The 27,886-nt window shown below is 46.7% G+C and overlaps 3 protein-coding genes across 8 annotated transcripts in view; all 3 read right to left on the reverse strand.

Annotated features, from left to right (window-relative positions):
* Positions 1 to 941: 941 nt before the first annotated feature.
* SF3B4 (splicing factor 3b subunit 4) lies at positions 942 to 5,886 on the reverse strand. The gene is made up of 6 exons (XM_025453186.3): positions 5,727 to 5,886; positions 5,151 to 5,279; positions 4,340 to 4,882; positions 3,810 to 4,016; positions 1,539 to 1,712; positions 942 to 1,347 (listed from the first exon to the last, which is right to left on the reverse strand). Exons 1-6 carry the CDS (start codon positions 5,758 to 5,760, stop codon positions 1,160 to 1,162), a joined length of 1,275 nt encoding a protein of 424 aa, XP_025308971.1. The 5' UTR covers positions 5,761 to 5,886; the 3' UTR covers positions 942 to 1,159.
* A 676-nt stretch (positions 5,887 to 6,562) lies between these two features.
* Positions 6,563 to 15,528, reverse strand: MTMR11 (myotubularin related protein 11). 3 transcript variants are annotated; one of them, XM_025453183.3, is made up of 17 exons: positions 14,557 to 15,528; positions 14,113 to 14,203; positions 13,550 to 13,671; positions 13,282 to 13,342; positions 12,964 to 13,106; positions 12,172 to 12,250; positions 11,917 to 12,052; positions 11,580 to 11,667; positions 11,344 to 11,432; positions 11,134 to 11,258; positions 10,610 to 10,676; positions 10,302 to 10,372; positions 9,578 to 9,744; positions 9,108 to 9,281; positions 8,675 to 8,857; positions 7,757 to 8,050; positions 6,563 to 6,813 (listed from the first exon to the last, which is right to left on the reverse strand). In XM_025453183.3, the coding sequence occupies exons 1-17, from the start codon at positions 14,620 to 14,622 to the stop codon at positions 6,700 to 6,702; spliced, it is 2,070 nt and encodes a 689-aa protein (XP_025308968.1). In that variant the 5' UTR covers positions 14,623 to 15,528; the 3' UTR covers positions 6,563 to 6,699. The 3 variants fall into 3 exon arrangements, with proteins under 3 accessions (XP_025308968.1, XP_025308969.1, XP_025308967.1); XM_025453184.3 differs by having other exon boundaries at positions 6,563 to 7,228; XM_025453182.3 differs by having other exon boundaries at positions 6,563 to 7,232.
* A 1,875-nt stretch (positions 15,529 to 17,403) lies between these two features.
* The window catches only part of OTUD7B (OTU deubiquitinase 7B), a 55,485-nt gene continuing 45,002 nt past the window's right edge, over positions 17,404 to 27,886 (reverse strand). For all 4 annotated transcript variants that reach the window (XM_025453179.3, XM_025453178.3, XM_025453181.3 and 1 more), the window contains 5 exons: positions 25,910 to 26,037; positions 25,452 to 25,601; positions 24,748 to 24,862; positions 23,328 to 23,412; positions 17,404 to 22,338 (listed from right to left, as the gene is read on the reverse strand). In XM_025453179.3, the coding sequence (XP_025308964.1) occupies positions 21,130 to 22,338; positions 23,328 to 23,412; positions 24,748 to 24,862; positions 25,452 to 25,601; positions 25,910 to 26,037 (1,687 nt within the window). In that variant the 3' untranslated portion in view covers positions 17,404 to 21,129. The remainder of the gene's footprint in view (positions 22,339 to 23,327; positions 23,413 to 24,747; positions 24,863 to 25,451; positions 25,602 to 25,909; positions 26,038 to 27,886) is intronic.

Consider the following 27,886-nt stretch of genomic DNA (forward strand, 5'->3'; position numbering starts at 1 on the left):
ATGAGGGCCAGGCCCACCTTTCTCACCTTTTTTTACCTAGATTTCAGGACATGGTCACGTAAGCCAGAAAAAGAGCTTTATGAAAGCGGCAATATAGGAGGAGTAAATGCAGCAATGAATAGGAAAAGGGCCACTTGATTTGGTCTAATCACTGAAAAGTCTTTGAACACAGATTTAAATGGGATGGAAGTCAGGTCTGAAACGACTGAGAATGAGAAAAAAAATAGGCATAAGATCCAAACCCCTTACCCAGGATATCTGAAGATAAAGAATGGAAAAAAATGAAGGTTTACGGAGTTCCTACCATCCCAATTTCAACAGTTTTGCAATTATGTAAGAAGCTTATTTATATGGTGTCAAAGTAAACCAAATTCAACAAAGCATGCTCAAAGAACTCTGGCTTCCCTTCGTATCACCCCAACCACCCCACTGGTATCGATTTCCATTCATTTTTGGTTTGTTTTTTAAATATAAACAAACGTGTGTATCTTGTGCTGCCTCTTAGATCAGGCCACATACTACACATTCTGTTACTTTCTTCACTTAATGTATCCTGGAGAGCTCTCCAAAATAGTTTCTAAGAATTTCTGCTTACTCCTTTTTACTGCTGCTTGGTAGATTTACCAGTTTATTCAATCAGTTTCTTACCTATGGAGAGGAGAGTTGCTTCCAGCCCACTGTCATTACAGTGCTGTGACGAGTAGCTTTACACATGTTACCTCATATTTTCGCCAGCACTCTAAGAACTTCACTTCTGTCCTCATGTCATGGTCACAACCATCCTGTGTCATAGCTACTGGGTCTCCAGCTTAGAAACTAAACATATGCCTTTTAAAAATGCAATAAGCACCCTTACTCCTATCTTACCATTCTTCTCCCAACAAACTGACATCTCAGGGAAAAGAGAGTAGTTACTTTGCCAAGGAAAACAGCACAAAGAATAAACAAGGAGTTTAGTTTTATTTTCTCTGTGCATTTGCAAAAACACTTAGGACCAACACAGAAACAATAATAAAACCTCCTGTGAAAATTACACTAAAAAAAAAAAAGACCTGAGAGGGATTAGTGCCTTAGCTCTAGGGAGCTACAGCAAATCTGATTGGTCCAAGGAATTGAAAAGATATTAGGAAGATAGAACAGGAGGTGAGAGAATTAGAAATTATTGAGGAAGAGGGCCTCGGAGTGGGCCACGCGGGGGAACTGGAGGCCGGGGGGTGGGTCTGGGTGGAGGCAGGGGCCCCCGCTGGTAGCCGTAGGGTGGGGGTCGTGGAGGCCCAGTGTATCCATGAGGAGGCATTAGTGGAGGAGGTCCACGCATCCCATGTGGAGGCATGGGACCTGGGTGACCTGCACAAAGAAAAAGAAAAGTCAGTCAAGGAAAGAAATAGGAAGTAGCTGATGTTGGGCCAATGCGTGGAGAACACGGACAGGGAGGCCGTGAGCACAAGTGTAAATAAAGGGCAGGAAACAGGGATGTGACAAAGGAAGCTACAAGACTATGATACTCAGGATGAGGGAAATGGCTAGAGCCTACTCACCCATGGGAGATCCAAACGGAGGCCCTCGAGGGGGCAAGCCCATTGGAGGAGGTCCAGGATGAGGCATTCCAGGTGGTGGTCGGGGTGGTGGCTGCCCCCCAGAGCCTGGGGGCCCAGCATGTGGGTGTCCTAGGCCATGAGGGCCATGGTGGGCCAGCTGCATCTGAGACATCCCTGTGAGAACAAAACAGACATAAATAGCAAGGAGACAAGGAATACAGAGAGCAAAGAAAATGGAGAAAGGAAGAGAACAAAACTGAGAAAGAAGTGACATCAGGAAAAGAGGAGTATGGAGGGATCCCTGGGTGGCGCAGCGGTTTGGCGCCTGCCTTTGGCCCAGGGCGCGATCCTGGAGACCCGGGATCGAATCCCACATCAGGCTCCGGGTGCATGGAGCCTGCTTCTCCCTCTGCCTGTGTCTCTGCCTCTCTCTCTCTCTCTCTCTGTGACTATCATAAATAAATTTAAAAAAAAAATTTAAAAAAAAAAAAAAAAAAGAGGAGTATGGAAAATAAGGCTGGTACAAAGCGCCCTCCACCCTCATCCTCATTCCAAGGGTACAAGCAGATCAACTACCCACCCAATCAACTGCTTGCCCACTTTGCTTGCTCCTTCCACAATTTAGACAGTATAACAGTGCTGCAGAATTATGTAACAAATGGAGTGATTATTTCACTGACAGAATTCGGGAAAGAAGCAGAAACATTGTCTGAGCAAAGATCTAATTCTAGAGAACGAATAAGAATTTTTCGGGTGGACAAGAGCATGGAACAGAATTTTCCCCAAGCAGGAAATATTAGCATGTGAGAACCACAAGGGCATCAAACAGGGATGTATGTTCAGAGAAAACTGGTAACTCAGAAATAAAGAGCAGCATGTAGTCATGGGTGTAACTAGCAGGCACCAATCACAAACAGCCTACAATGCTATGGTGACAAGTCTGGGTTTTATGCTGTACGTAAAAGAGAGCAACAAAAGAATTTTGAGCAAAAGTGTGTGAACATTGTGTTTTAGAAAAATTACTCTGTGCAAGTGGATCAAAGAGAAATTGAAGTCAAAATGTTAGAAAATCACTACAATAAATTAGGTGTGAAATGAGTATGAGGGGGCCTGCACTAGGGCACTAGCAGTGAGAGCCAATACCAGATATATTAGTAAGATTTGATATCTAGTACAGGAGTGATAGGAAACAGTTAAAAATAGGTCCCAGATTTCTGAATTAAGAATCTGAAAACAAAGAATGCTAGAGGAACAACAGGTGTGAAGGGGAGGTTAGCAAAGTGGAGCTGTCCATCAGGCAGTGGGATTAAGGGTCACAGACCAGATATCCACATCTGGGTGGCATCAGTGTACAAGTAAGGGAACTATGAAGAAAAGAGAACCAGAGGGATCCCTGGGTGGCGCAGCGGTTTGCGCCTGCCTTTGGCCCAGGGCGCGATCCTGGAGACCCAGGATCGAATCCCACGTCGGGCTCCCGGTGCATGGAGCCTGCTTCTCCCTCTGCCTGTGTCTCTGCCTCTCTCTCTCTCTGTGTGACTATCATAAATAAATAAAAATTAAAAAAAAAAAAAGAAAAGAGAACCAGATACAAAAACCCAGCTACATGGAGAGGGAGAAAAGCCTACTAATGTGGCTAACTTTTTTTTTTTTTTTTTTTTTAATTTACGATAGTCACACAGAGAGAGAGAGGCAGAGACACAGGCAGAGGGAGAAGCAGGCTCCATGCACCGGGAGCCCGATGTGGGATTCGATCCCGGGTCTCCAGGATCGCGCCCTGGGCCAAAGACAGGCGCCAAACCGCTGCGCCACCCAGGGATCCCTAATGTGGCTAACTTTAAGGAGTCTGAGACAGATGAAAAATCCAGAAACACCAAGAGGCAAGCTTTTCAAAAAGGACAACACACCCAGTTTCAAGTACACCAAATGGCAAACCAGGTAAAGAATGGAAGTGCCCCCTCTATTTGGCAATTAGGTCACTGCTTTGGGGTAGAAGTCGGAGGAGAAAAATGAAGTAAAAGTTAAAGGAAAAAGCAAACGAGTACAGTTACACTCTTTGGAAAAACTTGTATAATAAATGGAGACAGGGTGGTAGCTGTTAAAGTAAACAGAGAACAGTGTCTCGTGTTTGTTTTTATAAAAGAATGTCTGAAAAAAAAGCAGAGCTCCGGGACTATCTACTATTACTGCTGAGGGATGAGGGCAGCACTGCATGTGGCAGTGGAGCTCCTCCAACAAGCTTATCTATCCTTTTCCCCAGCAAAGAACACTCACCTGGATGGGGCATCCCACTTGGTGGGAATGGGTGAGGATGCGAGTGTCCATGTCCAGGATGTCCAGCCCCTGGGGTTCCTGCTGATGGTGGACCGTGTCCTCCAGCACCGGGAGGCATAGGTGGCGGGGGCATGGCTGGGGGTATCCCGGGTGGAAGGGCTCCAGGAGGCGGCACCGGGGGTGGGAAGGACCCAGGAGGAGGCATGCCTATAGAGGAAATGAAAGACAAGTTAACGATAGTAAGGAGAGAATGTCTTTAGAAAGCCCGTTCAATCTGGCCTCCTCAGGCAGGATAAGTTCTCTTCCCTTCCTCCCAGCTCTCTAAAATCAGAAGCAATACTAGATAACTAGGAACAACTTCAGCCTCTTCAACTCAACAACTTTCTCCCCACAACTGTCACCCCTCACTCTCTTTCTCATCACCTACTGACTCCATGTCCCCCTTTATCAAGTTCTTTTCTCCTCCCCTTGCCCCCGCTCACCACCACACCCCAAGCCCAAGACAAAAATACTTTGAATAAAAGCTTTACCTGGTGGCGGGAGCCCAGACCCCAATGATGATACGACAGGATTGGGGGCTGAAGGCGGAGGGGGTGCATCTGCAAACAGCTGATGAGGGCGGTCAGCCTGGGAGAGTGGGTTCTGGGCTGCTAGAAGTCGTTCAGCTGCTGAGCCGTGGCGCTCCCCTTTCGAGTCCTTCTTGAAGGCATAGGACACAGTAATGGGGCGATTACAGAGATACTGCCCATTCATGGCCTCAATAGCTGCATCCGAAGCGTCAAATGAAGCAAAATTAATAAAGGCATAACCTTTGGAGTTGCCTGTATCAGGGTCCCGCATAATCTTAGGGGTTTGTAAGATGACCCCGAAGGCGCTGAAAGTATCATAAAGCAGCTTCTCATCAATTTCTGGGTCCAGATTGCCAATGAAAATGTTGGCCCCCACGTCCAGGTTCTTGTTGTGAGCCGATGCCTTGTTCACTCGTATTGGCTTCCCATATAGTTTGATCATGTTCATGATCTTAATGGCATAGTCAGCATCTTCCTCACTCAGGAATTCCACAAAGCCATAGCCTGGGAAGTAGAAAAGCAGAGATTAACTTAAGTGAAGTGATTCAATTTCGTGTGTAACTCATGCACCTTCCAAAGCACAAAGAACATGAAATAACCACCTCACTTCAACTGGGAATGGTTCCAGAAGCAAACATTGAATGACACTTAAAAGGAAGAATCTACAGGTGATTCCAAAACGGCTATGAATACTGCCTATGAATACTGCCGGAACCCTCCAGGAGCAGCTTGTCCCCTCAATGCATAAACACGCCTCTTGTGATGTACTCACCTTGGTGCTGACCTGTGACTCTATCCTTTGGCATGTGGGTGTTGACTACTGGCCCTGCCTGGAGAAAAAGCTCCCACAGCAGGGGTTCGCTAACCTTCTCATCCAGTCCCCCGACGTAGACAGTGGCATCTAAGAGAAATGAGCAGATTATGGCAGGGATGAGACAACGACGGGAAAGAAGGAAGTGACAGGCGGGGGAACTGGGAGTGGAGATGGGATATAGGAACAAAAAAGGAAAAAGACGTGAGAGTAAGCCCTTACATCTCTCTCATTCCAGAACTAAAGAACCTTCTTAAGTCTAACTGAAGGTTCTGCTGCAAATTCTCTGTGAATTGCTTTGTTTTTGGTTTTCGTTTGGGTTTTTGTTTTGTTTTGTTTTTTTGAATGGGAAGGCGCAGGAGATTGGACAGAGCATCACAACCACAGGCCTCAGCCTGCACCCGGCCACCCCACCCCCAGCCGGCACGGGGGCCGGGTTCGCGCCCTCCGGGGGGATCCGATCTCCTGCCCCGGCGAAAACACGGCTGGCCTTCCTCGAGGCCTCCCAGCCTCCCTGGCCTCATCCCCTCCAACTACCCTGGTTCCGCTCGGAGATCGGGCCGGCCGCCATGGCGAAAGAGCTCCCGCCGTCTCCAGGCAGCGATCCCGCCCTCTGACCTCAGTCAGTACTTCCACTTCCGGGGCGAAGGTAGTCACGAGGGCGGTGGGCGGGGCCTGATGGGGGAGGAGCCGGAAGAGGCCCCGGCCATCTTAGGAGTTGCGGAGACTTGATGCGGCTTGTGGGGCCGCGATCTCCGGTCCGTGGTTCTGCGCGGATTTGCCGCTGCTAGCGGTCAAAGCGATGAGGGCCGAACGGAAATGCCCAGACCCTCTTAAGGCAGTGCTGGACGTTAAAGGATCACAGTACTCCTAAAAATGTAAACTCAAAAGCTAAAAGAACAAAACTTTATTTAGAAATATTTTGTTGGCAAACTATCCTTTTGTTCCCCGGAGAAGGGTGTGCTGAGGAAACCCTCCAACCCAAGGATTCGGCTGCCTTAGGGTGCGGAGGCAGCCCTCCACCGTGGCCCGCGGCTTCTGGGGAGAGGATTGCGGAGTGTCTGAGCTGGAGTGGCGTCGGAGCTCACATGATCCTGTTGCATGGGGGAGATGGAAACCTGAGGCTCAGAGATGATGTGTGCCCAGAGCTGAGGGTACCTGACATTGCAGCCCAGGGGCCTCAGTTTCAACCGCCAGAATACCCCGGGCCCACCAACCATGTCTTTGCATGCTCTTTGCCCCATCTTACGAAACGATTAGTGTGGACAGCCTGACCTATCTCCATATTTCCTGAACAATAATATGGTGGGTCCCTTCTTCTCCCGGTTTATCATCGCTTTTTTACTTAGGATCTTTTATTCAGACACCAGAGATAATGCCAGCAACTGTACTTTAATGAACTCGTTAAATAGAAATGTCACTACAAAATATACAATTGGGAGAGACAGGATGTGTCCCATACCCACTAGCATACCCATAGAAAACCAGAGGGAAGAAACAGAAATTGGAATTAAGCAGCAAGAGGAGGTGAGAATGAGTTCTGTAGGCCATCTCCTTTGAACTGATGAACAGCATCTCTCATCTCACAGCTTATCGGCTGGGTATCCAGAGGGATGGAATTGCCCTGAAAAGAACAAAGGTAATCGTATTCTGGATTGCTTTTGTTTCTTAATTCCTCAAATCATGAGAAACATATCTCGAGAATGAAACAGGACAGGGCAAGAGTTGGAGAAGGTTAGCACCACCCATCTGCAACAGAAAGGTCAGTGAGCTTGTTGAGGGCTGGAGTGTCAAAAGCTGAGACAGCAAGACCAAGATAAGAAAAATTGGAGGATTAGACAGAACCTTCCCTCACCCCGGACCCCCTCTGCCATGCCCATAAAAAAGACAACAATTTCAACGGGACTGGGAAAGAATGGTATTTGGATCTCTTTTCTTGGAGTGATCCTCAGGAGATACTCTTGGTGTCCATTTCCTTAAAAGCTCCTGAAGATGGGATAGCTCATCCTGGAGGCCAGAGATTGTGGGAGCTGAGAGGCCTTTCTGAGAAGGGGGTGAAGAGAGGCAGAGAGGAATATTATTATAGCTCTAGCTCCCTATTTCTGAGATGTGTCCACTACTTCTGGCATCTTTTTTATTATTATTATAACTGACATACAATGTCCTGTTAGTTTTAGGTGCACATCCTAGTGATTTTTTAATACTTTAATAAAATTTTATAAAATTACACTTTTAAACAATTTTTATACAAAAAAATTGATATTTTTATACATTACAAAGTGATCCCCATAAATCTAGTTCCCATCACCTCTGGCGTCTTTAATTCTCTTTCCCCCTCCAACTATGTTCTAGGCTCTACTTGATCTGAACCACAAGTAGTCTATCCCACACATACACACACACTCCTAAACCTATCCACTGTGATACCAACAGGAATGATAATTCACTCCTCAGTCCCCCCAGCTCCTTGTTTTTCCAGCTCCTAAAAACATCTGGTTTCTCCCAGAACATCTGGTTTAGCAGTCAAGCCCCTTCTCCTACTCCCAATCCCTGTCCTCCCTCCTCACCTGGAACTCAGGCCTTCCCCTCAGGTAGCAGCGTCTCCACAGCTTGATCTGGGGTCCCAGATATCCAGGCAGCAGCAATCCCGGGGGTAAAGGGCAAGCTCCCCAATGTGAGGGGAGCCCCCACTCCTGATCAGCCAGGCTTTCAGAGGAGATAGCAGGTCTAGGGAGCCAACGAGAAGAGACTGCCAGCAGGGAGGGGCTGTCCCGCCAAGGACAGAGCTGATTCAGTGGGGTCAGGGCCCCTCTGGAGAAGAGCCACACAGAATTTGGGGGTCCAGGAACTATGAAGCTTGGCTAAAGGGAAAAAAGAAATCAACTGCAACCTAGAAACCTCTGACTCCCCTTCCCCAAAGGTCAGGAAAGAATGTCTAGCTTCCACCTACTCAAACTGCATTAGTGATCAAACTACAGGCCTTCCCCCATCTACTCTCCTCATAGGCTTCAAACTAAGCATCAGGTCTGATTAAAGTCAATTTTAGGGAAACTTGTAAAATGTGTATAAGAGGGGTGCCTAGGTGGCTCAGTCAGTTAAGCATCCAACTCTTGATATTGGCTCAGGTCATGATCTTAGGGTTGTGAGATCCAGACCCACATGGAGCTCCTCGCTCAATGGGGAGTCTGCCCCCCGCCACCTCGGCTGGCACACACATATGCACGCTCTCTCTCAAATAAATCTTTTTTTTTAAATGTGTGTAAGAGGTAGAAAAACTAATAAAGATGTGGACAAGAAGGATCCCTTCTGTGCTATTCTAGGATTTCTGCTTTCCTGGGGATAGTCAGGGACTCTAAGTAACAGCTACAGAAGTGTGGGGCAGCTTTCCCTAGAGAACTCAGACACTGTGTCTTTCCACTTCTCCCTATCTAGTAGGATGAGCCTATGAAAAAATCAAGGGAATTTAGGAAATGTAGACACTTCACCTGCTGCCTAGGGAGCAAGGAATCCGGGCAGTGTTCCGGGTCATAGCCAGGATTATGGAATTGTAGGATCTGTTCACTGCTATAGCGTAAATCCCAGTCCCAGACAGACAGCTGTGGGTTAGCAGAGTTCCCAGCAGGAGTTTGGGAATACCCTGGGGTATAGATCTGTGTATAGGAGTTGAACTGGACAAAGGAAACAAGAAAAAGGATGGTTAAATAAAAAAATCCTTTTCCCAAGTCTGGAGAGAAATCATGAAAAGCTCACCTCTTCCTTCAGGAATCAGATGTAGGGTTAAAGTCCAGTCATATATTGAATAAGCACCAACTTCCCCTTTTCCCAGCCACAGATCTCACTTTCCATAAATGAAGACTAAACTTGAGAGGCTATTTCTCAAGGAGACAAAAAGACAACTCAAAAATGGAAGTCACTGACCTGTCCACTCTGTTTTCCACGCTCCCAAGGAGTATCTCTCAAAAACGTGAGAGTGTCAGGAACCCTGGCACTGTCATGAAGAGCAAGAAGGAAAAATTCTGAGAATTCAAACTCAGCTGGAAACTGCTGGAGGAGCTGCCAGACGCAATCAACGAAGAGGAGAAACACTGGAGCCTGAGATGAAGGAAAATAAGAGGTTAGAAGGGATTGCAGGCACCTGAGGGGGGAGGATGACAAAATGATGAGGGCCAAGGGACACAGCCAACAGAACTACTAAGATCAGGGAATGGAAATCTGGGTTGAAGATACTAGGGAGTTGTGGTGCCTCATTCATCTAGGTCTCCCTTCAAACTCAATCTCAGGATTCCTCTAACCCAGTTTCACTTCCAATGTATTATACTATATGGTTTTCTCATCCTCTTATATCTTTAGTAATACCTCCCCCCAGCACTCTCCTAAAACAATCTCACCTCTTCACTGGCTCCAGTTACCCCAAGCCGGGTCAGGAAGGGATGTCCAGCTGCCACCCACTCTCGCTGTACTAGTGATTGGAAGCCAAGCAGTGTTCGGGCTTCAGGGACTGAAAGCAGCTGGACGAGTGAAGAGAGGAGGCCATTGAAATCACGATCACCGCGCTCTGGGTGACAAAGAAGGAGAAGGGACAAAGAAGAAGGGGCCAAGAAACTAGAGCAGAAGAAAATGAGAAAAGGAAACGTGGCAAGAAGAAGAGAGGGACACAGAGGGGAAAAGTTTTGCGTAGGTAGGATTGAGAGGACAAATAGAAGTGAAGAGAAAATGAAGGCCTTGAATGATTCAGTTCATAGTCTCCGCCTGGATAGAAATACCCAGCTTCACGTGTAGGAGGGAGAATCATAAATCTCAAACCAGCTTTCACATTGTCCTTCCCACCCCAACCCAGGCACCATCCACTGATGGAAGTACGGGAACAGAAGGCAAAAGAACCTTGTTATTAGGGACCACAAGCTGTAGTAACACTACAGCTAGTAGTAACAATACTACTACTGGGAGGCAGGGTTAGCAGGGAAGGATGAGTTAGGACCTATGGGTAGTTCCTAGTAACAGGAGAGGAAGATACTAGTGCTAGATGTGGACAAGGAAGACTTCTAGGTCTTCCTTCCAGTTGGGTGGGTAAAGGAAAAGAAGGAATGGAGTAGGTTAACCCAATAAACTCACCTTGTAGTACTATAGAGCGAACCCTGGATGTCACTAAGACTGAGATGTCACTGGCCTTTCGAAGACAAGACCTGAGAGTACAGATGAGAAGAGGAGAGGAGAATGATAAGCCTGGAGGAAGGGAGGGATGGGTCATGAAATGGAAAAGAGGCAGACTCCAGAATTCTACCCCTTCTTCTAAGGACAGCAAATAAGAGTCTTCTTGGGAAACCAAAGAGAAGAGTTAATGGAAGGCCATTTAGGAATTCAGGTAAACAGAAGATTGGGAGGATTGAATTATAAATCCTGACCAGAAAATGAGAAAGTACCTGACGTAATCCAACCATCGTGTTCCTTCCAGGGCTGAGAGCCATTTCTCCTCAGCTGCAGATGAATCTGAGAGAGAGTAGAGGGATCAGAAGGACAAAGAGATCAGGAGAACTCAGGATTCAGGATTCAAAGTCTGCAGCCTGAGGGTTAAAAATAAGTTGGGTAATGGTTACCCAAGACTGGGGAAAAAATAAACAGTAACTGTAAATGGCCATGAGGTTACTACAGTTAAGTTGTGGTGATAGTTGTACAACCTTATAAAGGTAATAAAATGCACTGAACACTTAAGATGGGTGAAGAGTGGATTTTATGGAATGTAAATTAGATCTCAATAAAGCTGTTAAAAAAAGTACACTGGGGACAGGACAGGAAGACAGGGAATCAGTGACTCTCTGGGAGATGGGAGTTGAATAGAAAACTATGGATCTTTGGCCTATAAGGTTACTCATATGTAACAGGCAAAAGGGTAAACGAGGTTAGGGTCAGCAGGCCTAGTGGGGGCTGAGATCAGATGTTATCTCACCAGGCAGGCAGAGGGCCCTCAGCTTCAAGTGGGCAAGCTGGACATCTGCAAGAGTAGGCAACTCATCCACAGTGTCCACCAGGACAACATCTGAATGCCCAGCCTGGAGCATTGACTCCACTGCTCTGGAGGGGAAGGAGTCACAACATAAAGGAATGAGTCTGTCCTCACGTTCCAACCCTTGATTCTGCTCATCAAACCTCCCCTCACCTGATATCCTCCTTGTTAGGGTCACTGGCTGTATAGAAGCCACCACAGCGGAGAAGATCACTGCCCCCACGGTGATGCCAAGACAGGCGCTTCAGAGGGTGGGAAGTTAGGATCACTACGGGAGAAACTCCTGGCCCCACATTTTCCTGCCCCAACACTAATCTCCCACCACAATGACCCCCCTGACCTCCCATAACCATCTAATTCTCAACCAGCACCCTGGCCCCCACACTGACCGGTCCACGGCCCTGATGGAAGTGGCCAAATGCTCTCCTGACCTCACTGTCCAGAGTTCGCTTAGGGACCCAGAAGTAACGAGGAAGGCTGTGAAATTGAGTTACAGTCACAGTTTGGCTCAGTGAATTCATTATAATGCAAACCTGTCATTAAAAGGGAGTTGCTTAGGAGAGGATTATTTCTAAACCCAGCAGGTTTAGAGATCTAGGCAGTAAAGGGGAGAGCTCTGTGGATATCCTAAGAGGCTAGAGTTTGTGGGCAGTCCTAGCTTTAGAGGATCTGAGAACTGTGGGGAAATTGAGAGGGCAGTGGGGGTTGGGGTAGATGGGGAATCACCTGGTAGCTACATCGAACCTCTCGTTGACAGTGCTGACCCTCCAGCTCTTGGCCCCCTGCTTTTTCCGCTCAGTCTCCCAGTCTTCTGAGGTCTCCAAGAGGGGAATAGGTGGTTTTCTGGACCCTGAACTCTGGCCTAGGGCAGGAGTGAGGCACAGCAAAGAAGAACCAGAGAGAGTTTCTCAGCTCTTTTGTCTTCAGCTAATCTCTTTCAGATTCTTTACTCATCCCTTACCCTAAAGCATCCTCACTCACCAGCCTTGCTCAGGGGTATCCCTGCATACTGTTGGGCTTGACTGCTCCGAGCTCTGGCTTGGACAATGGCCATGGTCACCTGTGGAGGAAAGGGCATCCTTTTTTTTTTTTTTTTTTTTTTTTTTTTTTTAAAGATTTTTATTTATTTATTCATGATAGTCACAGAGAGAGAGAGAGAGAGAGGCAGAGACACAGGCAGAGGGAGAAGCAGGCTCCATGCACCGGGGGCCCGATGTGGGATTCGATCCCGGGTCTCCAGGATCGTGCCCTGGGCCAAAGGCAGGCGCCAAACCGCTGCGCCACCCAGGGATCCCTGGAAAGGGCATCCTAACCTTGGGGCTCAAACTAAAGAAGTGAAGAGAAGGAAATGAGACCCATATGTTGCTTAGCTGTCTTAGCCACCAACAGAGAATAGCGAAGACCATCCCTAAGGAAGGGAGCTTCCATAGGTGGTGGGGACTGGGGTCGGGAGAACACATCCAGAACCACAGAATCATAGAATGTCAATTCTGGGAGGAACCTCCAGAACAATCTCATCCAGCCCTCCTTGTTTTTCAAAGGAAGAAACTTGCCCATTGTCACACTCCTGATAATTGGCAGTGCTGGGCTAGAATTCAGGCCCCTTGCTCTCATTAAACTACCCTTTATCCCAGCCTTTTAGACTCTCCTTGAGGAGAGAAGCACAAAAAATGATGAGAGGAGTCCTACAATATAGGGGAGTAGCAGGAATGCCAAGGAGAGGATCCCAAGGCTCTAAAGGGAGGAGTCGTCTTTGGGTTGAAGCCCTCTTACCTGAAAGGCCTGTGGTTCTAGTCCTCCAGCCTCAAAAGCAACTCTGAGCAGCCGGAAGTCTCGGCCATGAATGAGGATCTCCTCAGGGATAAATTTAAGTGGGGACCCTGGACGGAGGAGCTGGACTCTGGACAGGCCATTCACTGAAGTCAAGAGTTAGAAAGCAGTGTAGCCATGGATCAGGGTCCCTCTACAAGGAGGTCTTCCAGCCCATCCCACCCCATCCCTTCTGCCCTCTGAGAATAGAGGAAGGATGAGGAAGGGTGAGCCCCCAGTAAGCATCTTCACCAACACCCTGCCCCCAGCCCCCCCACTCACCAGCTTCTAATCGCCCAATGTTGACCAGGGCAAAATCATATTCACTGCTCAGGGGAGTCTCCTAGAGGAAGCACATGACTGTTGCAAAAGACATCTGAAATCTTACTCATTGTCCTACCTTGGCAATCCCTAACCTCCTGGAGATAAGCCCAATTCACCGTCCCTGATACATTCAAGACAACCCTTTAAGCAGAACTCTCCCTGCCTAAATCCTTCTAGACTCTCCATTTCTCACTAACTGTCCTTTCCATTGCCCTAACCATCTTACCTGACTCCGCTGCCATCCACAAGGCTGGAAGGTGACCCTCACGTTGGTGCAGATCAAGGTTCCAGGCAATTCAGGTTCCAGTCCCTTCCTCACTCCTGGGGCCCATGCTAGGATCTGCTCCCCTACAGAAGAAGGGGCAAAGCCAGGTTATGACTATTCCCAGCATCACCCACAGTGGTATACACCTACTCCTCTGAGACAGGAGGATGTAAAGAGGGAAGATTAAGATCCTCCCCTCACTCCACAGGAACAAAAGCTTAGGAGATCATTTGTATTCATTCACTCTAGAGCCTAGAACAGTGCCTGGCACATAGTTAGTAGGCACTCAAATACTTCTTGAATAAGTAAATAAGAAAAAGGAGTAAAAGAGTCAGGAAAACTAGGCCCATCAAGGTCCATGTTCACAGCCAGCTGACAGAGAAGACAGCAAGTCTCAGATAGAAGCACTTTGAGAGAGCGGAGAAATATACAGATATTGTTGGTCAGGTTCAAGGCAAAGTTTAAGCAGGATGAAATCTGGAAGAGTCTTTGGGGATTGGAAGTATCAAAAGGGATTTTGTTACCTGGGAGGCATCCCGAAGCCAGGTGACTGCTAAGCTGACAACTCCTGGGCTCCAGCATCCCAGTCCTCTGGACGGACTTTGGTCCAGAGAGCTGTGAAGGGTGTAGGGTTAATCCCCAGGCCTCTCCAACCCCTGCATCTGGGATTACCTCAGCAGACTATTGGGGGCCTACACTCAGACGCCCAGGGGAAACTGAGAGTATCGGCTGTGGGGAGCTTAGGACCCAGTTGGCAGACAGTAAAGGGAGGGCCTGGTTAATGGATAATGAGACAATGAACTTGAGACTGAAAAAGACAGACCCAGCTCCATCAGCCAAGTTGATATGGGACACACCCTCCTCCTCCTCTAGCTCCTTTCCTAGCCCCTTCTACCTCCACCTCCTCCTCATTCACACCCTCCTGCCCACAGTGCCCTTCCCTCCCAAGCCAGGTCTCTTCTCCTTACCCCCAGGTCTGGCTCCACCTTCTGGGGGGCGATGTTGAAACTCTGGCCCCGACCCCCCCACCACATTTCTCTGGCTCCATCCGGGGACGGAGCAGTGACGGGTGGGAAACCTTGAAGATGCTCAAGCCCGTTAGGGAGAGGCTGAATCTTGTAGTTTGAGAAGAGAGACGTCAGGGAGAGTGGCTGGGGACAGCGCCAGGGAAAAGATCCTTTGAGGTGCACGGAGTGCGACTAGGGGTCTTTTGAAAGGTGTGTCCAACCCAGCAAGAGGAGGCTCCTCGGAAACTTCAGTCGGCTCTGGGGAGGGCGGGAGAGATGCCCAGCCCCTTAAAGGGGAATACACACAGTTTTGGAAAAGTGGAGGAGCCTAAAAAAGGTGAGGGAAAAGTGGGTATCTGGGGAAAACAAGACCCAGATTCTTTACTCCAATACCAGATCCTGTGCTCTTTCTGCTCACAAGCACTGGAAACTATTTGAGGGGAGCAGTAATACTGAATATTAGCCTGGAATAATTTAGGCTTGTTTTTAAGATTTTATTTATGTATGAGAGAGAGGCAGAGACACAGGCAGAGGGAGAAGCAGGCTCCCTGAGGGGAACCCGATGTGGAACTGGATCCCAGGACCCCGGGATCACGACCCCGAGCCACCCAGGCACCCTTTTTTTTTTTGTCTTCTCAAAGGAGTTGGAGCGGTGGGACCAACGAAAAAGCAGTTCAAGCTTCCTTGCTGCCTCCCCAACACACCTGACAAAAGTAGTAGGAAATGGAACCTCAGGAGATTTTTGCCTGGGGAGGCCCAAGAAATGAGGGAGAGGAGTGAAAGCATCTTGTATTTGCGTCTCCAGAGAGCATGAAACATACTTTGTGTGGAGGGTGTCCTAAGAAAACTGGGAAGAGAAGTTGAAATATCTCCAGGATGCAGACACAGGTACAGGTGTGTTTATGGGCAAGTTCTGGGGTTAGGGGGAGGCCCAAGGAGGACATCTTACCACTTAATCCAACACACACACACACACACACACACACACACACACCAGTGGGAAACCAAAGCCCATTCCAGGCACATCATCCCTCCCTCCAACCCAGACACCAGATCTCCAAATTAATAATTTAGTTCAGGACCTTCAAAGCTGAGGGCTGGAAACTTCTATTAGTTCAACAGCCCCATGCCCCACCTTCCCCCCTGCCACGAGAGCAGCAGGAGTGAGTGAGGACACTAAGAGGGAAATAAAGGAACTGCAGTCAATGGCACCTGGGTTTGAAGCAAAAATCTGCATTTAGATGCGAAAAAGACAGGAAATGAAATACAAAATAAGGGTTAATGAGCTGCTGTTTTATTAATTTTGAGTCTGTACAGAGGCAGACCTTAGGTGGGGGCCCCAGTTTTCCAAAGTGACACTCAACTCTCTCCTCCCCTCAGCACACACACCCTTCCGGCCTCAGCTTTAAAAGTTCCCCATCTTGGCTGCTACTGTGGAAATAGTGATATTGTGAGACAGGAAGTTAATTTGGAACAAAGAGGCATACACCTGCTAGGAAGGTGGCCCAGAAGCCTTATTCTAGAAGTTGTAAAGCTCCCAAGCACCCCCCCCCCCCAGGCCCACCTACTTTCCATGGGCTTCAATCTCTTGGAGGAAGAAATACTTCCCAAGGTCTTTTGCAGTAGGAAGAGCCATGTTCCACAGTTTTAAAATCCCATTATCCACTTTCCTTCTCCTCCCCACTACCCTTCATTCAAGAGCTTCATTCTATTCTTTAGTATTTTGAGGTATAGCAGCAGCAGAGGAATCCAAAGAAAAAACATCAGGGGAATGGGGGGGGGGGGGTGGAAGGCAGAAAAAAGTGGGTGACTTGGATCAGCACAGGAATGCAAAGGGGCAGCAGCGAAGGGCTAATAGGAGGACCACCTCCCAGACCCCCCACACCAGTGGAAGTTTTAGTGGATGAAAGGAAGGATGCAGAAGCAAGGGGCCATATCAGATTTTTCCATTTTCAGAATCCCGGTCTGGTTGTAGGTTTGTGCCAAGAGTGAAGGCTACTGGGAGGGGCAGCTGGAGGAGGGAGGTGGAGCTGAGTGACTCACAAGATGAGTCACAGATCCAGTTATAAGCACAGAAAGAGGCCAACGTCCTCCCCACCCCCCCTCTGCTCTCCGGTTACCGTCAGTCCCTCTTTTCTACCACCCCTAACCCACGTGGCCTGCGAAGGGTGGTGGCATGAAGAAAGTCTACGTGAGGGACGTCATAATAAATATTTGGTTAAGCTAAAGTACAGGGGCAAAACACGCTGCAATTTGCAGCTTGGGTAGCTACAAAGTGAGAGACAGCAGTGACTGTGTGTGACTCAATCTGCAATTGAAGGGCCTGGAGGCAAAAAGAAATTAGAAAAATCTGGGGTGCAGGTGATTCCAGGCCAGGAAGGGGCTTCTAATTCTGTCTTATCTGTGTGGGGCACGGACTGCTTGGAGACAGAAGGTGACACAGAGTCCAGATTAACTAGTATCTGAGTAACTCAGGGACGATCATCTCTGAAACCCCTTTATCGGGAAAGACAAAATGTGACTGGAACTTTGGATGTGTGGCTGTTTACAAAGGACTAAGAGTGGCAAAAGCTAGGTTTTTGGAGATCATTCAGAACCAGCTCCATTTTTTCTGCCTCTGTATCACTGCCCAAATACACAATATGAAGTCATTGCTAATTTTTGTTTTATTGGTCTGTGAGCTTTAGTTTCGCTTAAGAGACTGAGCCAGCAGGAGGGAGTACTTCCCCCCCACCAGTCCCTGCACAGCACCGAATTTAACACCATCCCCGCTCCATAAAGAGGCTAAATCTTACAAAAAAAAAAAAGTTTTGATACAATCCTTTTATTTTGTTGATAGAATCCAGTATGAGGGAAAAACTTTTGATTTAATCTTGTAACTCCTAATAAAATGAGTAGAGATCAAGGCAGGAATTTGGAGATCTATTCTATAGTATACTTGCTTCATCAGGGCTGGTGTGAAGAATATTAGGATGGAGGGGTAGCACTGTCTTAAAAGGGGAAAATAAGAACCCCAACTATTTCCCCTCTTCAATAAAATCCCCTGTAGGTACCCCAATGCCCTGGATTAAAGGAACTAAGTGCACTTGTATAAGCCTGAGAGATACCTTCCCTCGGCCAGGATTACAGGATCCGCCTCCCCTCCAACCACATACCCCTCCTTAACCACAGAATTTTGGGTGCACATCATGTACCCCTCCACACCCACCTCCCCAGCACAGTAATTGCATGGGCTTGCCTTTTCCACCCCCTTATCTTCCTAAAATACCACAAACCAACCAGTCTGTTTTCATTTCCCAGGCATTATTCCTTCACCCTCCAGCCCACACAACCCCCTCAAAGAATAAAGCAAAACAGTCTTTACTCATCCCTACAGAAAAACATTCATTGACTTGGGGCCCCTTATCCTTAGAATGGAGGATTTTTTTTTTGAATGCCTCAATAAATAGTTACCTTCCCAAATTAAACAAAAATAATTTTGTTTCTGAATAAAAAGCTATAGGGCCTAAATAAAGTCCTATTTTATCATACTCACCCCTAGACAACCCCCCCCAAATTTCTACCTTTTTTATTTGAAAAGAGGTCAAATAAATTGAGACTGGTTAGTTTATAAGTCAAAATAAAAACAAACATGACACAAGGTTTGTTTTTGTTCATTTGTCCTGTTTTTAAAAACAAAAGCATTAACTAGAATCTAATAACAAATCAAATCCAAATACAGCAGTCCAGCGGAGAATTAAAACTTTCCTGGTTTTATTCTCTGGGAAAACCCCTGGTCTGTTTTCATTCCTATTGGTCCAGGCCAGAATCCTATGCTGGAGATCAGCACCTATGGGAAAGCTAGGTGAGCTGTCCCAGGTGTGAGCTGGAGCCACCTGCAGTTTGGGTGCACTTTGGGGACAGAGGCTCAAGAGGTGATGGTTTCACCCGGTGTTGTTCTATCCCCAGAGACAGCGTGAGGTGAGCAAGGCACTCACTTCGGGCACAAAATTTAAGGGGTGCTCCCAAACTCAATAACCAACATACTATTTTAATGCAGAATTTTTTGAAAATCAAAACCAATGTAAAGAATCTACAATGAACTAAGTATCAAAATTGTAAAGATAGGATTCAGCCCCGTGCTTGCTCAATCAGCCTTATTTCCCTTGCCCTTAGTCTCAGTCCTGTTGGATCCTATCTTTAAGATTTTGATATTCTATTCATCATGGATTTTTTTTGCATTGTATTTTAAATATTGCATTAAAATGGTATTTATCTTAACTACTGAGTTTTTCGGTACCCCTTAAAGTTCTGTACAAAAGGGGAGTGCACCTTGTACTAGTCCCAGGCCTGCCCAGAAATATGTACATCCCCTCCTTTGGAATCTGTCTCCTTTGACCTCAGTGCTTCCTTAAAACCACTCTATTTTCAGATAAAAGCCTAAGAATTAATAGCCATAGGAAATGATTAAATCAGTAGACTATCAGATTTGAAAAATGAGTGACTTTCAAGTCTGCTGAAGAGAGAGGAACCTTTCTAAACTGTAAGCAGTTCCAATGAAGAGGATGGTCTTGACAGGATTTGTTACCAGGGGGAACGTGGGATGATGAATTTCCTGACTGGGCAGAAGCAACATATGGCAATTACAGGTCCCCAACACACACACACACACACACACACACACACACACACACACACACAGCAATTACAGGTCCCCAACACACACACACACACACACACACACACATACACACAACCCACGTTCGGTTTAGAGCAAATGTGGGGATTACATTCCATGAGATAGGTTAGGAGTACATACCTCAAAAGAGAAATCCACACAGAAAAACAGCCCCAATTAACACTCTGGACACTTAAGTACACTTATTCCCCTTCTTCATATGTACCCAGGAGTGTATATAATTGCATAGTTGATTTTTTTTTTCCCCAGAAAAAAAAAAAGAAAGAAAGAAAGCAAAAGGGAAACTGGCCCAGGATAAGTCCTCCAGTTTAAAGCTCTTAGAAATGGTGCTGGTCAGAGTAAAGGCTGTCCAGACTTGTGCTTTGTGCAAAACGCAAAGGAGCTCCCCCTTCTGTGTTAGTAGGCCCATTACCACCCTCTGGGAAAAAAGGTTGTTAGGGAAAGGGGGAAGCCCAAAGACAGATCAGCTCATTGGGAGTAATCTGTGATCTGTGGTTGCAGTTCACTAAAATATATTTCTCTAACTACCTTTTTATAAATTGCCCCTAACCCCTACCCTCAGGTTTCAACATTGATCCTATTATCAAAAATATGTCTACTTACAAAGTATTTTTTTGTTATTTTAATAAACTAACCACAGATTAAGGTCAGCTATGGCTTAACAAAAGAAGCCGGGATGTTAAGTTTGTTCTCCAAAAGTAGAGAGGAAGGAGAGAAAGAATCACTTAAATAGGAAAAAAAAAATCATTTTTTAATATGTTTTTCTCACTGGGGTCTTTTTGTTTCTTTTCCTTAAAGAAAAAATAGTCAAACTAAGTTATTTTCTATAGAAACACAGCAGCAGAGGATGGTAGTGCTCTATTTAGGTTTTTGGTTTTGTTTGCAACAGTCTGGCCAAAGGTCTGTCCTGCTCCCACCCTCCCAGGGTGTACTCACACCCCAATGTGTGGTTATTGCTAAGTAGTTACAAAAGATCACCTGTGCACCCACCCACTCACCTGGAGAAGATCCAGCCACATAGCTATTCTTCTCATTACTCTTCCCTTCCCCTGAGGGAATTTTTTTTTTAATAAAATTAAAGTTGTTAAAAAAAAAATCACAACCTTAGCTGAGCTCAGCCCTCAAAAAGGATGAGGAAAAGATAGGGGGCAATCAGCAATTTCCTCTCGAACTAGAACAGATGACAGATGGCTGTTGAGAAAGAAATCAAACTTGAGAGGAAAAGGATTCCCCTATGAAGTTCTTCCCTTTCCCATCTCAAACTGATTTAAGCTAACAAGCACCCATGAGAACACATTACTGCCTTGTCTTTCCAGATCTTGAGGAGGAAGAATTTATCCAACCCTAATTTCTACCTTAATTCATATCAATAGCAAATCTAATTCCCCAGTTTCCCTCCACATTCCCAACTCCACCATCATGTGCTTTGTTTCCAACCTACAGGAACTTTGGTCTATTTTTTTTTTTTTATTGACTGAGAACCTCCTTTGCCTGCTCCTACCCCCCACTTCTGCCCACCTCCCCTCCCCCACACACTAAACCTTCCCCTCATTTCCCTTAGGTCCTTGGGTGTACCCAAGCAGTGATGAGACAGAATCACCATCTTTCCCCCTTGGACCTCCTGGGTCCCATCAAGATGGACAAAGGACTAGTGCAGCCCTCCAGGCACCATCGGCCGGACCTGCTCTTGCCAGCCTGGCAGCTCGCTAGCGCGCACACACACTTAAAAGTTTCTAGCCAGGCTCCTGCCAACATTACTGCATTTGCCCCATGTGCATGGGGGCTGGGTCTTGATGAGCCAATTAGTTGAGCTTAACTCTCTTTGTTTAGCCCCCGTGCCCTCCAAGGTTCTCCCACTAGAACCTGTGCACCAGCAGCTCCCCACCCGGTTCACGCTCCCTCCTCCTCAGTTCTTCCCTGTAACAGCAGGAGCAGAAGTTGTTTGTCTCAGGGTGTCCATAGAAGCTGCAGTTCGGTTGTTTGCACTTGGTCTGGGTTGGAGGAAGCCCCCACGGACCTCCAGCCCATCCATCTGGCTCAGGGGGCTCTCTGTAGCCATTGCTATAGGAATCAGCCACTCGGAAGGGGGGTGGTAACAATGCACCCCTGTGAACACCATCCTTGGAGTGACTGCCTGGCTCCAGAGAAGGGACGCAGTCCTGATGGGGGTAGGGTCGCCCTGGAGGGCACTGTCTGGGGAAAGTGGCATATGGCGGCAGGCCCCCCCCACAAGGACCCCCTGCGACCTGCCTCCGGGGTTCCTGGCAATGGACTCCAGCCCCAGCAGGCCGAGGGATAGTAAAGCCCCCAGGGTAGCCAGCAGAGAATGCCACAGCCTTGGACTCCACTAGAGGGGCAGTCGGCAACTCCTCCCCGCCATCTGGCTCTGGCTTTTTGGCTGGAGGAGGCCCACTCCCCACCCCTCCATTCAGGATCTTCCTCTCTGCCTCCTTCTGCTTCTGCTCTGCCAGGAATCTCTCCTCGGCATCAGAAAGGTAGCGCTGGATCATCTCCTCCTGATACTGATGACGGTGACCCATCTTCAGGGTTCCAACAAAAATAAATTTCCCCTCCCCTTGCATTGCAATCCTCATAATGCTCAAGCTCTGCATCACTTCCTGGCTATACTTGCTCCCTCCATTACCAACAGACTCAGCTGCAGGCTTCTCGGAGACAGGCCCATCTCCAGCCGCCTCCTCCTTGCTACCCTTCCAGCTCTTCAGCGAGTTCTTTTTCTTCTTGTCCAGGGTCTCGGTGCCACTGCTTAACCCTGAGCCCGCGCCTGCCGCTCCAGGCTTGGAGCCCTTGCTATGCATCAGGCCTCCCATGTTCTTCTTGAGTTTGCTGCCCAAGGTTTTGCCAAAGCTGCCCAGTTTGTTAGCCACAGAATCTGCTCTCTTCTTGTCTTTCTCCCGACCTCTCTTTGACTTCTCTTTCCGCTTGCTGCCCTCATTGCTCGTGGAACTGCTGCCAACAGACTCCTTGTCTGATTCCCCGGACTCGGGAGTGGACCGGGGCTCATCTCCAGCTGAGGCTGTGGGGGACTCAGGTTGTGCCAGGGGAGCCTGGAGGACATAAGCATAGTATTAATGGTTGTCCCACTGGGCTGAGTTGAGGGAAGGGCCCAGGGACCTCTAGGCCATCTGTCTGGCTCACGGCTCATGGGGCTTGCTGCAGGGTGGCTACAGGAATTAGCCATGTGGAAAAGGGCTGATTACACCCCTATGTCCTCCAACCCTGGAGTGCCTGCCTGGTTCTAGCAAAGGGCTCTGTCATGGTGGGGAAAGGTCACTCGACGGGGGGCACTGTCCTTCCCCAGCCCGTCAGCTCTCCCATGGACCGAGGAAAGATAGAATCTAATATCTGACTTTTATCTCAGCCTCTGCAATCAGATTCCCTTCTGTAATACGGAGATATCAAAATGAAGCCCGCTGCTCCTTCTAGAGCAATGAGCAACTATACAATACATGGCCTCTGGGTAAGGAGGAAGAATATTCCATAGATACTAGGGTATCCTTTCTTAGAAATTTCTCTGTGCCAGATTCCGCCCAAAATTAATCTCAAGAAAGTGGAACCATTCTTCAGTCCCTCAGCTTTCAGACATCCAGCACTGGAGTCTGTCAGTTTGCCCTTGTTCCTGCGTTCCTGTTCTATGGAGAATGATGACATCCTCAGAATCTACCAGATCAGGATCTCCTTAAGCTATACTGTTTCCTCTGGTAACCTCCACAGAGGTCTACATATACAAGGGTCGGGACAAAGTACAACCATGTCAAGTTCACCAAAAAGTCTATAAAACTTTTCTTGAAGAATGCATACTAGTATCGCCAAGTAGAGCTTGGCTGGAGAGGAGCTGTGGAAAGTGGAGGGCACCAGCAGGTAAAAAAGACAGGAAAAAGTGTCTTCTAGAACTTATCTGACATTTTCCCGTTATTCCTAACCTTGAATCATCAGCTACCACTCAAAAGAGACTCAGGGACCACTACCAGATCACCTTGTTCTCCCTGTTGCTGAAAATGAGGATGTTCAAGGGCGGGGTCGGAGAAGTCCTCACCTGTGCATCAGTGGACACTGGGATCCACTTCACATTCATGTAGCCATGCAGCAGATGCAATTTGACCTCTAGGGACAGGATTACACTGTGAACAGGAGGAAAAAAAGAATTGAAAACATACCGTGACCTTTAAAAAGCAAAGCGTGTGATCCAGTTGGAAGGTAGGACGGGAAAGGGCTTTGTGGCTCAGGACTCAGACAAGGTTGGGTCTAAATTATAGCTCCACCCATTAATACTAGGTTTTTATGACCTTGAGGCAAGTCACTTCACCCTCCCTAAAATTCAGTTGGGGTTGATAATGGGTATAGATAATATCTACCCTCTAGGGTTGTTGTGAAGATTAAAATAGTATTGGAAAGGACCCAGCATAATGTCTGGAAAATAGGAAATACTTACTGAATAGTAGCCATTATTGTGGCTGGTGTAAATATCATTAAGTGGTGTAAATTTTATTAATAATAAAATAATATTATTTTGATATTTAGGTGAGAAGTTATTTTATTTTTTTATAATAAATTTATTTTTTATTGGTGTTCAATTTACCAACATACAGAATAACACCCAGTGCTCATCCCGTCAAGTGCCTCCCTCAGTGCCCGTCACCCATTCACCCCCACTCCCCGCCCTCCTCCCCTTCCACCACCTCTAGTTCGTTTCCCAGAGTTAGGAGTCTTTATGTCCTGTCTCCCTTTCTGATATTTCCAACACATGAGAACTTATTTTATTTTTTATTTATTTATTTATTTATTTATTTATTTATTTATTTATTTATTTATTTATTTTTGAGAACTTATTTTAAAAGACAGTCTAAACTCTGAGTTTTAATCAAACCCTCTCAATTGGATCTCAGTGTCAGGAGCCCAAAGAAGGAAACATTGGATAAGAGTTAAGGGAGGAGCTTTTACATTCATACCCTCTTTGTAGGAAGCTGTGGAGGGCACAGGCTAAAAAGTAAACCTGCTTTGGGAGGTGATAGGGAGGGGGGCTAGCAGAAAGAATGAGTTTGCCTTGCTATTTAAATTCAGAAAGGCAACAATCCAAAGCAAACTAACTATTTTGGTCAGTTATGTAAAAACCCCTCTCATGGAGTGCGTGGCTGGCTCAGTCAATAGAACATGCAACTCTTGGTCTCCAGGTTGAGTTCGAGCCCCATGTTGATGTACAGATTACTTAAAAAATAAGATCTTAAATAAATGTTTAAATAAAAAATAAAAACTTTCTCACTTGGGCTGGGAGAAAAAGCAGCTGTGTGTTGCAAGAATCCTGGTGCCCAACCTGTCCCCCACCTTCTCCATCTTCCCCAAAACACCAGAGCTAGGATGTGGCTGTCTTGCCTCTGAACTGAGGAAAAGCCCCTGGGGAAACGGATGCTATATGTGGAAGAGATGCCTAGCAGGTGAGAAGGCTAGGCCTGCCTCACCTGGCCAATCGGACGTTGTCATTGTCATCTTTGCCCCATTCCCAGCCCTTTCCAGGGTCCACAGCAAAATGCAAGGGCAGCAGCTTATGCTCTGAATCTGTAAGTGGGATCACAGCTGGGGAGGAAGAAACATATCATCAAGGAGTCTCTTTGAGGAGAGAGGAAGGCAACTGAACACAAACTGACTTCACTAAACAGGAGGCTGAATCATCTCACAGGCCTCGAACTGAGTTCACCCCTCAGTTTTCAAGTGTGAATTATGCTGGTATTAAAAACAAACAGACTGGTTTTCCCTTACTAGCCAACACACAATTTAGGCCTCTAATCTCCATGACTCTCCACCAGCCAGTCAAATGCATGCTCATCATGTGCTTGCCAGTTAACATGGATTCAAGGAATTCAAAGTCATTATTATGACAAGTACTTGGAAGGTTCTATGACCTTAAGACATACACTCTTTACTCCAGAGCAGGCAAATACAGGCAGGCTACTATGTTTTTCCCCAAAGCTCTTTGTCAAATGTATTTATGTTTAATTTAAACACGCTGGTTTATCTTTAGCTTAGTAAAACAGTATCAGTGTGCACTGTCTGGGCTTGCATGTCACTTAAGTCTTCCCTCCTACGCTCTCTCCCATTTCAGTTTTTCCAAAAGAAAACAAAGCAGACCAAAAGATACCACAGACACCAACACTGTATTCAGCACCTTGTTCCTTGGCATTCTCCTTCTGCTCCATGGACACAAGTGCAGAAAAGTGGGCCTGATCATAGGCGAGCACCAGAGGGGAGCGGTGACACTGGCTGGCTGGGACCTCCAAGGGCAGATAGATTCCCCCAAAGGGAATAGGGGCAAATGCTGCAACAAACCACAAAGACTGTTATTCAGGAGGTGTTCTTGCCTAGAGGGCAATCCCCACGCCCCACTCTACCACATGAGTTCCCTCATTTCAATTCACTCTAACCCCTAATTAGTCATTCATTCCTAAGAAGCCTCATCAATTAACCCCAACTCCTTTGCTCTGGATCCGTTGAGAACTTCACATTGTTCTAATGTATACCTTGTTTCTCCCCATAGGTCCATATAGCCCTTTCCACTCCTCCTCTCTGGACTTCGCCCAAGGCTCTGCGAACAGAAGGCGCACAGGGCAGTGAGAACTGACTCACCTTCCCCACCAGAGTCCCTCAGCATGGTGTCAGCCACAACGACTATGGGCCTCCTGAGCACATGGGCGAGGACAAACACATGGAATTCTTCTAGGCTCTCATAGACAGGCTCCTCTGGACTCTCCACCCTAGAAGGAGTACAAGGGGAGTGGTGGAGGGGAGGGGTTACAAAACGAAACAAGATACCCCTGAAGACCAGTTCCGTAAAGAGGAAAAAGAGGAATATCCTTTTCTTGCTTTCTAAACTTAAGGCTGTCACAGACAGAGCTGATCATTTCATGCTACCGTGGCTGTTTCTCTTCCCGTTTCAGAGATGGGGAAATACAAGAAGAGAGATCTAAAGGCCCTCGAGGTAAAGCAGTGTTAGGAATCTGGAGGTAATCCCCCTGCTAAAACCAATCGTGTTCAAGTCTTCCCCAATTTGCTTTATCCTGTAGCTCAGTGCACAACTGTGGAGCCTTTCTTTACCCACCACAACTACCCAGACAACACATGCATCATAGTTGACAAAAGAAAAGAATAAAAATTCCTCTTCCTATGTTCCCTTAAATGAAGAAGAGCATCTCACCTTCACCATATCTACCTAGTAGCCTAATCAGAACTCTGTGAAATATTTACTCTTCTTTATCTCTCATCTTCAATTAATCACCTGGCTTAACCGATTCCATCTCCCAGCTGTCTCTTGTATCTATCTCCTCCAGTCTGTCTGCAATCCACCACTCTTGTTCACACCCATGCCCTCTCTCCTGAATTACTACAACCCAGTCTCACTGCCCTCCACTTCACTGCCCGCTCTGCTAGCAGTGTGCTCAAATACATAAATTTGCTCCTATCACTCATATACACACAATTCAGGGGCTTCCTGACCCCTGAAGCCAGGTTCGTCAACGCTAGGCACTTGGTACAAATGCAGATTTCTGGGCCATAGCTCAGTCCAACTCAACTGAACTTCCTCAGGGTGGAGATCCCCAGATCTGCACATTAACAAACCTCCCAGATTATTTTTATGTACAATCAAGTCTGGATAGGTTATAATTTTTAACTTCGTGTTAAAGAAAATGTCAAAATTTTAAACATTCAAAACTAGGAAGAGTATTATACCTAAACTCTCATATATCCATCACCCAGCCTCAATAATTTAAAACATACAGGCAATGTCATTTCACCTAGACCTTGATCTATTTCCCTATCAGTCCCCACCCTTGCCCCAGCCTACCACATCAGATGATTTTGAATCAAATCCTAGACATCATATCATCCATAAACGTTTCAATTTCTATCTCTAAAAATAAAGGACTCCTTTTAAAAACAACCACTCAACCGTTAATACCACACTTTAAAAAAATTTAACAGTAATTAAACATGTAGTCATTGTTCACATTTCCCCAACTGTCTTATAAATATCCATACATTCCCACTAGTTGATTTGTCTAAGTGTCTTTAAACTTAGGTTCCCTCTCCCTTTTTATTTTCCTTGCAATGTATTTATTGAGAAAACTGAACTGTCTGTCCCATAGTTTCTCAAAGTCTGGACAGGATATGATTTTAATTCCTTAGCATGATACAACAGAAACCGCAGCATGGCACACAAAACTCTTGTTACCCAGCCTCATCTATCACTCTATACCACGTACTCTGTATTTTGGCAGTGGTAAACTGCTTATAGTTCCTAGAACATACCATGCTGTCACATACTTCTGTGCCCTTGCCATGGCCTCTCTTTCCTTTTTTTTTAATTTTTATTTTAATATTTTATTTTTTTATTCATGAGAGACACAGAGAGAGAGAGGCAGAGACACAGGCAGAGGGAGAAGCAGGCTCCATGCAGGGAGCCCGACGTGGGACTCGATCCTGGGTCTCCAGGATCACACCCTGAGCTGAAGGCTGATGCTCAACCACTGAGCCACCCAGGCATCCCTCTCTCTTTCCTTCCAACATCCTCTTAGCATGAAGTTTTTTGGACACTAAGGACTCAGG

The sequence above is a fragment of the Canis lupus genome, chromosome 17, assembly GCF_003254725.2.
Source record: "Canis lupus dingo isolate Sandy chromosome 17, ASM325472v2, whole genome shotgun sequence".
In the NCBI taxonomy this organism is placed as follows: Eukaryota; Metazoa; Chordata; class Mammalia; order Carnivora; family Canidae; genus Canis; species Canis lupus.

Bases quoted from the DNA above. Each gene is read 5' to 3' on its own strand.
- SF3B4 (XM_025453186.3), bottom strand. From the start codon at position 5,760: ATGGCGGCCGGCCCGATCTCCGAGCGGAACCAGG. The intron at 1,713-3,809 runs GTGAGTGTTCTT...TTGTTCTCACAG, and splicing joins AAGTGGGATGCCCCATCCAG to GGATGTCTCAGATGCAGCTG. The intron at 1,348-1,538 runs GTGAGTAGGCTC...TTCTTTGTGCAG, and splicing joins TCCGTTTGGATCTCCCATGG to GTCACCCAGGTCCCATGCCT.
- MTMR11 (XM_025453182.3), bottom strand. From the start codon at position 14,622: ATGTGGTGGGGGGGTCGGGGCCAGAGTTTCAACATCGCCCCCCAGAAG. The intron at 11,433-11,579 runs GTCAGTGTGGGG...CACCCTCTGAAG, and splicing joins TCCATCAGGGCCGTGGACCG to CGCCTGTCTTGGCATCACCG. The intron at 9,745-10,301 runs GTGAGTTTATTG...TTTGTCACCCAG, and splicing joins TCGCTCTATAGTACTACAAG to AGCGCGGTGATCGTGATTTC.